General features: G+C 48.4%; 1 protein-coding gene across 1 annotated transcript; it reads left to right on the top strand.

Annotated features, from left to right (window-relative positions):
- Nucleotides 1-7051: 7051 nt before the first annotated feature.
- LOC140711268 (protein FAM90A5-like) lies at nucleotides 7052-13784 on the top strand. Its single transcript, XM_073014191.1, has 4 exons — nucleotides 7052-9327; nucleotides 9813-10012; nucleotides 10472-10580; nucleotides 11237-13784. The coding sequence occupies exons 1-4, from the start codon at nucleotides 9205-9207 to the stop codon at nucleotides 12197-12199; spliced, it is 1395 nt and encodes a 464-aa protein (XP_072870292.1). The 5' UTR covers nucleotides 7052-9204; the 3' UTR covers nucleotides 12200-13784.
- Nucleotides 13785-15875: the final 2091 nt, after the last annotated feature.

The raw sequence follows: 15875 nt of genomic DNA, 5'->3' as shown, positions 1-15875 counted from the left end.
GAACTCTTGGAAAGCATTTTCTGCATCCTGCTGGATGTGTAAGTGTTTTCCCTGCAAAAAGTTGTCAAGATGCTTAAAGAAGTGGTAGTTGGTTGGTGAGAGGTCAGATGAATATGGCAGATGAGGCAAAACTTCATAGCCCAGTTTATTCAACTTTTGAAGCCCTGGTTGTATGACATGTGGTCAGGCGTTGTGGAGAACTGGGCCCTTCCTGTTGACCAGTGCCAGCTCCAGGTGCTGCAGTGGCTGCAGTGTTCCGTGCATCTCATTGAATGGCGTGGCATACTTCTCAGATGTAATGATTTCACCAGGATTCAAAAAGTGTAGTGGATCAGAAGACCGGCAGCTGACCACCACCAAACAGTGACCATGACCTTTTTTTGGTACAAGTTTGACGTCGGGAAGTGATTTGGAGCTTCTTCTCAGTCCAACCAGTGAGCTGGCTGTTGTATGAAATCCACTTTTTGTGGCATGTCACAATCTGATCAAGAAATGGTTCATTGTTGTTTCATAGAATAAGAGAAGATGACACTTCAAAAGGATGATTTTTAAAATATTTGGTCAGCTCATGAGGCACCCACATATCAAGATTTTTCAGCTTTCCAATCGGCTTAAATGCCAGATGGCCATAGAATGGTCTACATTCAGTTCTTCACCAACTTCTCGTGTAACTGTAAGAGGATCGAATTCAGTGGTTGCTCTCAATTGGTCGTTATCAAATTCCGGCCCAGAGCCTGGGGCTGAGGCTGCCATGACCACCCTGTTCTCTTCCTTCTGGCATCCCCAGGAAGCTCCCAGGACTGAATGATCCCCACAAAATACACTGGCCAGGATGGGAGGGCTGGAGGTCAACTCCCCCCCGCCCCTACCACCACGACCAAGAGGCCCACATGGAGGTTGGCCCTGAGCTGTGGGTCCCTGTGGGACGCAGGCTCCCATAGAAACTTCAGGGGATGAGCATGGGTCCTCCTGGCTGACAGAGCCTAGTGGGCACCGGGTGTGTGGGGCCTGTGTATGTAGGTTGGACAGCACTGGGCCTAGCCAGGGAACCGGGGACTGGTGTGGCCAAAGTGGGCAGCAATATGTTGCCAGAACCAAAACTACAGTGCAACCAGCCCAGCTGGTAGGGAGAAGGAGGCCTGCCTAGCAGGACCATCCACCCCTGTCCTGGCCCCAAGCCCAGACTGCCTGCCTGTACTGGACATTGCCTGATCCAGGAGGCCTGGGCATGATGGTCAGGTGGTGTGTCCCTGGGTTCCAGGCCTTGGTGGTCCCTTGGGAGCTGAGCATCCTCTGGGCAGGAGGAGGGCCCGAGGTCCACTGTTTGCATCGGCCCCTGGGGTTGTGCCCCCACCCCAGCTTCTCAGCACACACGGGGACATGGCCAGGACTCCTCACCTGCTCTGTGGCTCCAGCTCTGAACAACTCACTGGGTGACTCTGACAGCTTCCTCCCTAAAACTTGGGTCCTCATCTGTGGGAATGGGGTGTCCCAGGCCCCCTGCAGGCAGGAACCCACCCCCAGCTCCTCTGGTGGGCCCTCCTGGGCTTTTTTACCTACTGGGTTGTGAGACCCGGTTGGCCAAACTTGGTGTCCTATTTTTATTTTGGCCTTTTTCTTAGTGTGTGTTTTCTGTAACTACTGCTGTGTAGATCTTCTATATGAGTTTTAGGCAGAGAATCTTGCCCACCCAGTGGTTCCGCACCCCAGAGAGCCTCCACTTCGGCCCCCCGGGCTGGTGCTGCCTGTGCTCCGCTTGGTGTGAATGTTGAGTGTGATCGATCCACACAGCTGCTCGACCCTGCATCCCCTTCCTTCTTGTTGCCGAGGCCAGTTCTGTTCTCTCTTTCTCCACCTGAACTGCACTTGAAGCCAAGGTGAAGGATGAGAAGTGGTTGCTAAGAAGGACACTCCTGCAGCGAATCTGCTGTGAGGAGGCTGTGCTGGCCCAGCCTGTTATTTCCTTCTCTAAGCTCATTCCAGAGGTCGGCCAGGGACAGCCTGTCCCTGCCTGCTCTTGTGGCCCGTGAATCAAGAATGGATTTTACATTTCCTAAAGGTTGAACAAATAAAAAACTAACACTTCATGACACTGAGAAACTTCTATGTCCATAAGTAAAGTTTGATGGGGGGTGCAGTCATGCCCATCTCTTCACAGGCCACCTGCAGAAGGTTGCTGTCGTGCAGCCATGGCAGAGTTGCATCCTTGAGGCAAAGATCAGTTGGCAAAGCTGAAAATACTGACTCCTGGCTCTTTAGGGAAACAGTTTCCAGTCCCTGGTTTAAGGGCTGTGTGGCAGAACCCCAGGATCTTGGTCAGCTTGTTCCTCACTTAGCGCCTACTGTGGCCTTCGCTAGTATGTCTGCAAAGTTTGCGTGCTACGGTGCCTGTCATGGGGCGTTGAGCTCTGTCATGCTAGATTTCAGGGTATCTGACTCATGGTCATCTGTCTCACCAACAGAGACCCTGTGGCCAGATTCAAACTAGCAGGAACAGTTGGTCTTTGGCAGCAGGGATACCTTCGAGCTGAGCTGCCACCCACCCTGAGGTGGTCCCATGACACCCACTGTCTCGGTCAAGGTTGGGGCAGAACTGGTGTCCTGAAGTGCCCTGCGATGTGGATCATAATAGCCAGGGGGGAGAGGGGGTTGCTATTACTCCCCATATCGCGGGGAGTGTCTCACGCCCTGCGATGTGGATCGTAATAGCCAATTATTCCCCCCTGCAATGTGTGTCCATTATTAGCAGTGTCTTTTGTTCAGGATATTAGGAGCAATTTCCCATGTTGTGTGTAAACAGCCTGCGATCGGAGAACGAATACCATCCTCTGCACCTCCGGATATTAGGAACCATATCACACAATGGGTGTACACTTTTTGGGACATTTGGGTTAATTTCATCCTGTGTTTCCCTGAATATTCGGAGAAATATCACAGGGTGGCTGTACACCCACTACTCTCTTGGCAGGAACATCATACTTTACCTACTGGAAATTAGGAGCAATATCACAGACTGGGTGCCAAGCCACTGTCATATTGGAAGTAATATCATGCTCTCCCCCACAAGTTAGACGAACAATATCACAGGGGGGTGTGTACCTTCTCCAGTAGTGGGAGTAGTATCATCATCTCTTCCTTTAGATGACAAGAACAATATCACAGGGTGGGTGTACAATCCGTGTGTTTTTGGAAGCAATGTCATTCTCTCTTCTTCTAGGTTTTATGACTCATATCACAGGTGGGGTGTACACCCCTTGTTATATTGGATGGAATCTCATCCTCTTTCCACACGTATCTTTAGAACAATATCCCATGGGGGCTGTCCATCCCTTCAATATTGGTACTAATACCATCTTCTCCTTTCCTGGATATGAGAAACAATATCACAGGAGGGGTGTACACCCCTTGCAATATTGGTAGTAATGTCACCAATCCCCTGTGGTTATTAAGGAAAAAATCCCAGGGTGGCTGTACGGTTCCTACTTTATTGGGAGTAATATCATCCTCTCACCCCCTGGATAAGAGGAACTATATCACTGAAGAGGTGTCCACCCCCTTCGATATTGTCAGCCATGTCATCTTCTTCCCGCCTGGATATTAGGAATGATACCCTGGGGTTGGGGGCGGTGTACACCCACTGCAATATCGAAAGTAAAATCAGCCTCTTTCCCGCTAGATATCAGGAACTACATCACAGGTGTGTGTGCACCTTCTGGGATATTGGGAGCACTATCAGCCTCCATGCCGCAGCGTATTAGGAGCAATATACAGGGGACAGGGTGGTTACACCCCTTGCGCTATTGAGAGCAATATTCTTCTCTTTCCCCTGTACATTAGGAACTACATCACAAGGGTCTGTACGGCTTCTGTGATATTGGGATTAATGTTATCCTCTCCCCCACTGAATGTCAAAAACAGTATCACAGAAGGGTGTACACCCGCTGCGATATGGCCAGTAACATCATCGTCTCTATCTTTGGATACTAGGAACAACATCTAAGAGGGTGTGTATACTCCCCTGCGATATTGGGCATAATGTTATCCTCTCTTCCCCTGGATATTAGAAACGATATCCCTGGTGGACAGAGGTGGAGTACATTAAGAACAATATCACCGGGTGAATGTACACCACCTGTGATATTGGGTGTAGTGTCATCCTCTCTTGCCTAGGATATTAAAAACAATTACACAAGAGGGGTGTACAGCCACAGCCCCTGCGTTATTGGGAGTAATAACATCTTCTCCCCCTCTCGATATAAGGAACAATATCCCAAGGTGGATGTACATCCCCTGCGATATTGGGTGTAATGTCATCGTCTCCCAAAGTGGATATTGAACATAGTGTCACAGGGGATAGTACATCTTCTTCGATATTGGGAGTAATATCCTCTCCCCTCAGGATCGTAGGCAAAATATCGAAGGGGTTTTACAACTCGTGCGATATGGGCAGTAATATCATCCTCTCCCCACCTAGATGTTAGGAACTATATTACAGGCGGTAGTACACTTCTTGTGATATTGAGAGTCATATCAACCTCTCCCACTCAGGATATAAGGAACAAAATGACCGAAGGGATGGACACCCACTGCGATAGTTTCAATAATGTCATCCTCTACCCCCTGACTATTAGAAATAATATCATAGAGGGATGTACACTTTCTTCGATATTGGGAGTAATATCATTCTCTCCCCGTCGGATATCAGGAACAAGTCTGTAAATTATTAATATTAATAAATATAATAAAAATTGATAGCAATCATCAATATTAATAATCACAATAAAGATAGTATAAATTAATACTGGTAAAAAATGTTAACGATTAGTATAACAATTAATCATAATATCACTATTAATAAAATAATGATATCAGCAATTAATGTTACTTAAATCAATACTAAGTGATGTTGGTAATAAAATAATTATTAATATTAAGAACTAATAATATTGTTAAATGACATTAATATTACTAATTATTTTCAAGAGTACATAATCATATATTTAAAATAATTATTCATAGTTAATAATGGTATCCTATTAATTGTGTCATTGATAATTACTAAAATCGACCATAGATGTTTAATAATTAATCATATTATTACTCCTAATACCGCAGGGGGTGTACACCTACCTGTGATGTTGTTCCTAATATCCAGGGACGGAGAGCATGATTTTAGTTTTAATATCGCAGTAGGTGTGCCCTCACCCTGTGCAGTGATGCTAATATCTAGGGGGTAGAGTATGACATGACTCCCAACATAGCAATGAATGGACAGCCACCCAGTGATATTGCTCCTAATATTCACGGAAGAAGCGTATAGTATCTCTCTCAATATCGCAGGGAGGGTACAACTCATCTGTGATATGGTTCCTAGTATCCAGAGGGGGAGAGGATGATAATAATTCCAGTATCGCAGGCTGTGTTCACCTGCCCTGTGATATTGTTATTTATATCATAGAAGGGAGAGGATGATATTACTCCCCGTAGAGCAGGAGGCATACACCCAGTCTGGGATATTGTTCCTAATATTCATGGGGGGGAGAGGCTAATGTTACTTCCAATATGACAGGGGGTATACATCCACCCTGTGATACTCTTCTTAATATTCCTAGGCCGAGAGGTTGATATTACTCCCAGTATCACAGACACTGTACATCCCCGTGTGATATTCCTCCTGATATCCGGAACAGGAGAAGATGGTTTTAATCCCCATCTCGAAGGAGGTGAACACCCACTCTGTGATATCTTTCCTACTATGCAGGGGGAGAGAGGATAATATTATTCCCAATATTGCAGAAGATGTACACATGCCCCCGTGATATTATCCTTAATAATCCAAGGCACAGAAGATAATGTTACTCCCAATATCGCAGAAGGTGTACACCCCCACAGTGATGTTGTTTCCATGATCCAGGAGGGAAGAGGATATTACTTTCAATATCGCAGGGTGTGTACACGCCCCCGGTGATACTGTTCCCAATTTCCACCCAGGAGAGGATGATACTACTCCGAATATCGCAGGGATTAAAAACACGGGGGTGTACAGTGTCTGTGATACTAGGAGTAATATCAACCTCTTGGCCTTGGAATATAAAAAATATCACAGGGTGGATGTACACCCCCTGCCACATTGGGAGTAATATCTTCTCCCTTCGAAGATATTAATAACAATGTCACAGGGCCGGTGAACACAGCCTACGACACTGGAATTATTATCATCCTCTCCTCCTCTGGATATTAGAAATCATAACACAGAAGACCTGTACCCTCCCTGCGATATTGGGACTAATATCATACTCATCTTCTGTGAATATAAGGAGCCATATCACCGGGTGGCTGTCTATTCATTGCTATGTTGGTAGTCATGTCATACTCTACCACACTGGATATTAGGATTTGTGTCACAGGGTGAGTGTGCGCTTACTGTGATATTAAAACTAAAACCATGCTCTCCCTCCCTGGATATTAGGAATGACATCACAGATAGGTGTACACACCCTGTGGTATTAGGAGTAACAATATGATGAATTATTAAACACTAATGACCAATTTTAACAATTATCGATGACACTATTAATCTGGGAAGTAAACTCCCAGATTTGGGACGTACTTCAGAGGTAGAATATTCATCCCGTCTTCTTTCCAGATGCCTGAGCACAGGGCCTTTCCATGCTTCTCCCCCGATCCTAAGAGTAGCTGAGGTCGAGACTCACTGAAAGCTCTAGGTAAAGATATCCCACCATGCACAGGTTATCCCCGTTCTCTGACCTGGGAACAACTCTGACCAGGATTCCACATCTAGGAGGCCTGGGAACTGAGTGGGATTTTCTGAGCAACGCCAAATGGCTGCTCCCTTTCCACCGCCGTTGAGGGTCGTTACCCTGGTTATCCAGATCACCTAGAAACTATCAGTATCCAGAATCAACAAGATCAACTCTCTGCTCCTCTGACAGCAGAAGGAGCATGACCAAAATGAACCAAAGAGCATGGCAGGAAACGATGTGACCGGAAAGCTCAGAGAACAGCCACAGGGGGATGTAAGCAGGCGTTCCCACCTGAATCATGAATAATTAATGAAGCGCAAATCCAGGGGAAATCGAGTTTCAGCAGGTGCAACTCATCCAACAGGAGATCGCCAGAGGGCCAACAAGATTCAGCAACTGAGAGTCGGGTGTAGAGTCAAGTGGGACGCGACTGGTTCCAAAGCTCTAGAAGACCATGGGGTCACTTGGACCAAGTGAGAAAATGCCCCCAGTGTGCTGGTTCACCATTCCGACTCCTGCCTGTCTCTTCCCATCCAGGGAACTTGGACCCTAACTCGTGCAGGTGCAGATGACGAAGGGCAGAATGAGGGGACGTGGCACCCAAGTTCCCTGACAAGAGAGTTCCACAGAAAGTCCGCTGGATCTTCGCAAATCCAGAGAAATGGCAACGGGACCCAAGGAAATAGAGCCCCACCGGTGTCCTGGAGACTCTTCAGGCATAAAGCCTGGAGCCGCAGGACAAGAAGAAAAAGGAGCCAGGCACCGAAGGACAAAGCGGTGTTGACTTTCTTCATCTGGGTTTCCCAGTGCAGTCCAATTCACGGTGGTTTCCAAGGGCCTCCTGGAGGAGAAAACACGTGAGGGTGTGGTCAGGGTTTTCTGCTGACGCACTTACTGTGGGGAAGAAGGAGAAGCTCTGAAGATGGATAACGACCGAGATTGCATGTCAAGGTGCACCTCCTTGATGACACTGAGGCCTACGTTGAAATAGAGTAAATATGGTCCAATTACACTGTGTCTATTTTAGCACCTTGTTTAAAAAAAAAGAAAAAAAAAAGATGTAAAACCAGACAGGGGTACATGCACCAGTGCTACATACCTGACAGGAAACATCTATTCTTCAAAGCTTGCAGCTGTACAGGTAGGTTTTAGAATGTCTGTCCATAGTGAACATCGTCTTAGAGTGGGCTGGGCAAATAGACCTTTCCAGGTCATGTAATTGGATTAAGTTGATTAGGTTAGGGTCCGTTTCATGTCAGGGGTCCAGAGGCAGTATAAAAGGCAACCTGGAAAGCAAAGGTCCCTCTCTGCCCCTTCCTCCGGCTTCCTGAAGGCAGCACCGCTTCCAGCAGGGCTGCTCCAGCACCTGCCCATCTGAGCGCCAGCACACCTGTCCATCTGAGCGCCAGCCGAGGAAAGAAAGTAGACCTGTAATTTCAGGTTAGTTTCCCTGAACGACTGGTTGTTTCACATAATCCCTGAGGGGTTGGGGGAAAAGAGACAAAGGAGAGTGAAAGAAACAGATCACACTGGGGCTCGCTGATGCGGTAGGATGTGTTCTCCTTACCCGTAATTCTTGGAACAGAAAGCGAGAAAACATTTCCATCTCCGTGCCTGGGATAAGAGTCAGATGGAAATGCAAAACGAAATTTACTCCAGCATGCTGAATTGGTGGGTAAATGGAAAAAGAACTTTGGAAAAGGGGTGGTTTGCCCTTTAGCCATGTAAGAAATTCATATGCCACTTGTTCAGCGTTTGTTTAGATGAATTCGTATGGCGTGTGTAAAATACCAGAAAAATAAATAAAGAGGGGCTGGAGCTAAAGCCAAAAAGACAGAGCAGGAAAGACCATCACCTGCTAGTGTGGTAGAGAGGGAGATAACTTCTCTCAATGAATTTGTGTTTGGAAGTTGCCTAATGAAACGGCAAGAGTAGCGATTTGAGTTCTGATAGGAAGAATCCCTTATCTCTGACTTCAAGCAGACCTGCCAAGGGTTGACATCGGCCATGCCCTGTAGCTTCTATTCTTTTGTCCCTCAGGGGAGAGAATCATTGTGTCTTCTACTGGAGTGAATGGTGATAGACCTAAGTCCAGTCTCCAGAATCAGTTGTTTGGTTGGGATTGAAATCTCAACTCCAACTCCACATACCTAGGCCGTGGGCCATGTGGCAGGCGAAGTTTACTCTCGGACCAGGTAGTCACGGCAGAGGAACACACAATATCTGAGGATGCACACACCACATTGTGATCCACAGATTTGACCGACGGGTGGTGAGGTCTCCTCATGACCACACCGTCATGGAATTAGCTGAGGGTTTCTTGTGGTTGTGTGAATATCCAATGTGCCTAACCATCGCTTTATGTGTGTTTGTGTGTGATTCAGGTGACCCAACCATCAACCCCTGAAAAAGGCGGCCATAAAACGCCCAGGAGACGAAGATGATGGCACAACGTGACCCCAAAAGTGGGGCAAACCGACTCGTGAGAGCCCAGACCCTCCAGAAGCAGCAGAGGGTCCCAGTTGGGCCAAGGGCTCCCCCACCCGATGAAGAAGATCCCAGGGTATGTCTAGCCCTGGAATCTTTTGGGTACCGAGGGGGGAGGAGGGGGCGAGTGTCACACGGTCCTCAGACTGGGTTGGATTCCAAAGAGTTCTGCCAGCACCACCCGGGTTGCTTTTCCCATCCAAGGTGGGCCTGGCTTGGGACCTCCTCCCCAGCCCGACAGGTCCCTGGAGAGACTCTTGGGAGCAACCTCCCTTTCCACTCAGAATCCTGTGTAGCCAGGTTGGGCTGTGTTGTGGACATCGGGTTCACGATCGTCCCCACTAGAACCCTGAGTACTTCCTTTGAGAGTTCCTCCGTCACATGGGCTTTGGGAGGGAACATGGTAACCAAACCCTCCCGCCACTTAAGGGCCCCCATGCCGGTGTCCCCGCTTTGGAATCCTCACTCAGTTCTGAATTCACAATCCGTCTCAATGTTGACATTGGATCACTGCCTGTGGCTTCAGCTCATTCACTGACATCACTTCCTTTCCACCCACAGGTCAAGTGCAAAAACTGCGGGGCCTTTGGCCACACGGCCAGAAGTACCAGGTGCCCCATGAAGTGCTGGAACGGAGCCCTGGTTCCCCAGACCTTTGGGAGAAAGGAAGGGAAGGAAAACCGGAAACCATGGAAGCCCCAGGTTCGAAGGAACCCTGGGCCCTTGAACAAGGAAAAGGGAGAGAAGGAAGCGAGACCAAGGTGAGCAGTGAGAGGGGTTTTCACCACCCTTAGGGTACTGCCACCTAAGGACACAGTGTCTCTGCACCCGCTCACCGTGTGCCTTTCCGTCTCTGGAACAGGGAAGGAACGCTGCAGAGAAACAGACCAGAGCTCCATGTCCTCCCGGGTTCCCCATCCGGGAGCTCCTTTGGCTCTGGGAGATTCAGGGACGGTGGAGAGGCGGGGGCGCTTCGTGCAGGTTCCCCATGACAGGGGGAAAAGCAACGGAATCCAAATGACAGTCCTTACTTGGGAAGCCTAGAGGGCCACCAGCAGGATGGGAAGGTTGGCACATGAGGGAAGGTGCAGAGGCGGAAAGGGCACAAACGTTCCATTTATGTATCACAAAACACAGAACGGGACTGGGCCCCAGACAGGGTTCTCCCTATCTCCTGGGGAGAACCAGGCGGCAGGGCCTGAACTTTTTCTCTTCTGCAGGCAAGAAGACCTGCAGAGGAAGGCTCTCCTCCAGATCTTTTCCGGGACACCTCCGGAGAAGCTGCCGCCAAATCGAAAAGAATCCATGGAATCTTGTGATTATCTGAGGGTGAGTGTCACCCTGGGCCCCTGGTCTTTTTCTCCTCTAGGTCACCCTGGTTGATTTCCTTTCAGGTTCCCGTGTGTGTGAGGGGATCGGGGAACCCTTCTTCCCTGCCTTCTTGGGGTCAGGGACTCCACGATCCTTCCAGGTCCATTTGATTCCAGATGAAGGCATCTGAAGATGCCGTATTTCCTGTTGCTTTCTCTCTGTGCAATGATGGCAAGCCTGCCAACAACGTCTTCCTAGCGGCATGAGGAAATTAGTCCCTCAGGGGCCCCAAACATGGAGGCGGCTCACCCCAGGAACATGCATGTTTTCAGAAAAGACGTCCTGGGAACCCTTGAGCCACCGACCTGCCTTTAGAAGGGCATTAGTCCGTCCCACTTCATGGAAGGCTGAGTGGAGGCGCTTTGATCCAGTGAATGACCAAGACACAGTCTTTAGAAAAATGGTATTCTCAGATCATAGCTCGAGAGTGCATTTTTCATGGGTCTTGTCCCAATCAGCACTCACCTTGAGGATCTGTCCCTACTTCCAAGGTCCGCCTGTCCATACCGTATTAAGAATTTCCTGCTGTGTACACCTTGTCTTTGGATGTGGTTGATTTCCATGGTGGCTCGATGCTGAGGAACCTCTAACGCATGTGATCTCCTTTCTTTCAGGTTGCAAACAGGCCAATGCCGGTCCACACAACTAATAAGAGGCCACGCGTGGACCGTGCCCTCACTGATGGCTCAGCTACCAAAATGTCTGACACGGTATCCGTCTTGGCTTCACTGTCTCCCCTCAGAAAAGCCAGTCTGAGCTCCTCGTCAAGTCTCCGACCAAAGGAACGACAGACAGGGGCTGTGGCCGACATCCCTCAGCCTGGAGTCAGGCAGCAGGGCCCGGAGCCTTTCGTCGTGGTGAAGCCGACACACAGCAGGCCTCAGGGTGGCTGTCGAGAAGTTCCCCAGGCTGCCTCCAAGCCCCACGGCCTGATGCGGGTCATCAGCCCCCAGGCACAAGACAAACATCCTGTGGTGACCTCACAGCCCTGCCCACCAGCCGACACACACAGCTTGGGCCTCGGCTTCAATCTCAGTTTCAGGCCAGGAGCCAAGAGACCTGTCCAGGCTCTGACTCAGGCTTGCCTGAACTTCCCCAAGAAACCGAGAATGGGTCCCTTCCAGATGCCCGAAAATGCCATCCAGGGAGGTGAGCTGGGGGCCCCGGAGACTCTCCAACCTCCGCCAGCTGCAACCGAACTCAGACCAAGTCCGTCGCCCCAGATGAGCAAGGGGACACCCGCCCAGGTGCCCAGCAGCGACCGGCAGCCTCCGCACAGCAGACCTTGCCTGCCTACTGCCCAGGCCTGCACCATGTCCCATCACCCAGCAGCCAGCCACGATGGGGCCCAGCCTCTCAGAATGCTCTTTCGGAGACTAGAAAACGGGTGGTGGAGCTCCAGCCTCCTGACAGCTACCTCGTTTCCCTCTCCTGAGAAGCCGGGAGCCTTCCTCGCTCACAGCCCTCATGTCTCAGAGAAGTCTGAGGCTCCCTGTGTTCCTGTCCCCCTGAGTGTCCTCTGTGAGGACCTTCAGGTTTCCTCCTCCTCAGAGGACAGCGATTCTGACCTGGAGTGAGACTACAGGTGGCCGGGGCTCCACTGCATCCAGCTCCCGTGATTTGGAGGGGTCTGTGGGACTGAGGAGCACAGAGCAGAGAGCAGACTGTGTGTGGGACTCCCAAGCTCCCCAGCTGTGGTGCTTCTGGGGATGTTGGAGCCCAGGCCAGGCAGGGACCACATGCAGAGACTCTGCCTCATCGAATTCTGGTGAGGGACATTGTAGTTCGCAGGGCGCTCCGGAAACCCACCACCAGAAGCTTCTGTGCCAGTGATTCGTTGCCTCAGAAACTGGTTGACGGTGACGCGTGGGAGTCAGACTTCCGCTGTGATGTCAGTAGGAAACTGGGGAATGACTGTACATTTGCTCTCTAGATGACTGAATCAGGGAACAGTTAGGGAACCCTGAGAGATGCAGGCCTTCAGCTGTGCCCCGCCCTGACAGCAGTGTTTTGGACGCTGTGAAGCGTTCTGCACAAAGCGTTCTTGGGGTGTTTCCTCAGCCTCGAAAACTGGGCTCTGGAATGCCATTGGAAATAGGTGTGCTTAATTTGTTTTGAAGTGAATAAAATTCTCAAAAAGATGGCGTACTCTCTTTTGACTTTCATTCCGTGTTTGTGTGTAACTGATTTTCCAAGGGCTTGAAAATTTCTTGACTTGTCAGCAATCCAAGTCATTTTGTCTCTGAAACAGAGTTGATTGAGGGGACCGCAGGTCTTCGCAGGACCTGTGACTTCTTAAGCATCCACAGGGGCAAGAGAACCTCAGCCCCACTCTACCAACACGCACCTAGTCAAATTCCGCCAAGTGACTCTCACGCACACTAACACGTGGGGAGTGTTGCTTACACCACGAGTCCCCATTTGGCTCATGGCGATGCCACATGTGGGGTTTCACACGTATGTGTTGCACCGCAGTCCATTTCACAGTGGTAGAATAAATGTATTGGCTTTTTGTCGGGTTGTTGGAGGCAAAAGCCTGTGATGTTGTTGGTTTTTGATGGGAGAGTTTCACTTTCGAAAAGAAAATACTCTGAAAATGGAGGTTGTCCTAGATTGTATTTCAAGGTGAGTCTACTTGATGCCAGTGAAGCACATTTTGGCATATAATACATATGGTTATATTATATTTTGTCTATATTACCTCATTTTAAAAAACCGTTTTGTGAAAAATGTCAGAGTTAGATATACCAATGTTCAATTTCTGAACACGTGTCCAGAAGCACTGTACAATGCAGCCTAGAATGCAAAATTCCCAGCCACTTCTTTGTTGAACTCTCTGCAGAGCGGCATTGCATTCAGGGATTTTCAAGGTGCACTAGTGTGGCATGAGCTGGTCTTTGGCTTCCTGCTGAAGTTAGAATCCTGCAGATTGTTTAGGGTGGTGTCTGCTTGTCCCATCTTTCCAGGTCATCATTAACCTTTCCTTGGCACCCACGTGGACTCAGAGCTTACCTAGAGTCACAGGCAGGTCTGGGAAGCTGCCCTTGAGCCTTTGTGCAGTCCATGATGGTTCCATGCCTCTGATCCGCTGGGGCACATTCTGCAGAGGGATGGGCTGGCATAAGCTGTCCCTGCCTTTCTGAAAATCACGGAGATTCCTGGTACCTGAAGCCACATAGAAATATCTGTGGAGTTTCAGGCAGGACAAGGATGCCATTCACAGGCTCCTGTTCTTCCACTTAATGGCAGCAAGAGTGATTCCTGGGTTTCCTAATTGACTTCAAAACAATTTTGGTGACTTTGTTGTGTCAATGACCACTCCTGTTTCTGTGGCATCCAGTTCACCTGTAAGGTTTTTGGGGATTATGTGGAAACTCGTGCGTTTTTCCAGAGCCTCACTTCATCCTGAATGCTCTCAGGCATGCACAAGCAGATCCCTGCCTTGGTGGCATCTTGGAGCATTGCAGGAGACCCCTTAGGTCTAGGAGGCACTACGAGGTCCATCAGGAATTGGGAGGGCATGTGTCTGCCCATCTGTAGTGTGAACTTCTATTCACCTTCAGAATGCAGATTCTTCCTGAACTAATAAATTATCTTCATCTTGGTGTAAGTAGCCACAAAAGAATAATTCATATTAACTCCATGAATAAAAATAACTGAAAATCAACAATGAAGTTAATAACGAAAATGTTAATTATTATAATATTGATAGTAATAATAAAACAAAGGCATTAGAGATGAGAGATTCCCTTAAGTGAAGGACAATGTGAAGATATAGGGATACATGAGTTGTTTGGACTCAGAGTCCAATGAATCGTGTTCCTCAAAGGCAAAGACAAGAAGCATAAGGAAAATACAAAGTTCATGGATGACCACCTGGGCTACCTTGGAACTCATGTGGGAACACTGCAGGCAAAGTGTACCTCGTCTTGGGACTGCCCACCACCCAGCCCCAACTCACCTTCATGAGGTAGGACAGCAGGATAACGAGGAAGGAGTCCATGCAAGGGATGCAAGACTTGTGTCACACCTGACTCAAAGAAGCACTGCTTATGACAGATGTTTATCTCCTAACACTGTGGCACCTCTAACTGCCTGGCTGCATGTCTGCCCTCTGTTCTTCTTAGGTCACAGGAGGGACAGACATTACTGTCCACCCTTCTGCATACAGAGCCATGGGAGGACGTTATCCTTGTTGCTTCCTCTTTGGAAAGGGGCAACATACATGGCAGATGCCATTCTCTGTCTCTTTGGAAAACTTTGCCAGCACATTTAAGGTTTTCTTCAGCCACAGAAAGCCACCTGCTTCAAAGTCTCACCCTCCACAAGTGGCAAGCACACAATTATTAATGGAGGCAAGGGATGCATAGACTTTGCCATTTGATTCAATTGGGACAAATAGGGGAGGCCTTCTTAGCTGAACAGCTCTGTCTGTGCAGCCAGTTGACAAAGTCAGGCTGCGTTGCCATTAGACTTGTCCCTTTGCACAGAAGGCTTCCCTCTAATCCTTTCTACAGATGTGGATCCTGACGTTACTTCCTAATAAACATCCTGCACACTAAACTTCATCTATATCCAGCTCCCTGGGAACCAAACCTGTGACAAAAGTGAAAAGTTTCTAGGGAAAATATGGTTTCCTTATCAGACAGGGATCAAATTCTGCTGAGCTAGAACATAAGGTAAAGTCTGATGCCATCTCATGATTTTTTTTATTAGGACATTACCACTGCCAGCAAAAATTATGTGCATCAATTCATGGGGACAAAAATCATATTGGAGTGGGATGAGGTTGTTGTGAGTTGAGGAGAAATTTTGACGAATGAACTTTACCCTCAGTTGAGTTCAGGAGAGGAGATGAAGATGAAAACAGCTGGAAATAAAAGATGTCCAAAAACATTTTTCTGGTTTTTTAAAAATCAAATTTCAGGTTGGGAGACACTATATTTAAATTCTAAAAGGATGTAGCATACTGAGAGGAAATAACAATAGATAAATTGTCCTTTTTGTAAATAATACACTTTATGGTACGACAGGAGACCAAGGGGCACAACACAAATTTGGAGTTAAAGAAACTAACAGACATTCTTGATACTCAGCAGTTATGGCAGAGATGCCGGAATGATGGATGTCCATGTAGCAGTATTTTTTTTTTTTTTAGACATAATCTTGATCTATAACCAGGCTGGGGTGTAATAGCGTGATCTCAGCTCACTGCAACCTCCGCCTCCTTGGTTCAAGAAATCATCCTGCCTC

Source organism: Chlorocebus sabaeus, unplaced genomic scaffold (assembly GCF_047675955.1).
Source record: "Chlorocebus sabaeus isolate Y175 unplaced genomic scaffold, mChlSab1.0.hap1 unalloc_scaffold_428, whole genome shotgun sequence".
NCBI lineage: Eukaryota > Metazoa > Chordata > Mammalia > Primates > Cercopithecidae > Chlorocebus > Chlorocebus sabaeus.
The sequence above is the reverse complement of the archived record's forward strand: the minus strand, read 5'-3'. Positions and strand labels throughout refer to the sequence as shown.

Coding starts and splice junctions, on each gene's coding strand:
- LOC140711268 (XM_073014191.1), top strand. CDS start 9,205: ATGATGGCACAACGTGACCCCAAAAGTGGGGCAAACCGACTCGTGAGA. Junction 9,328..9,812: donor CCGATGAAGAAGATCCCAGG/GTATGTCTAGCC, acceptor TTCCACCCACAG/GTCAAGTGCAAAAACTGCGG. Junction 10,013..10,471: donor GAGAAGGAAGCGAGACCAAG/GTGAGCAGTGAG, acceptor TCTCTTCTGCAG/GCAAGAAGACCTGCAGAGGA.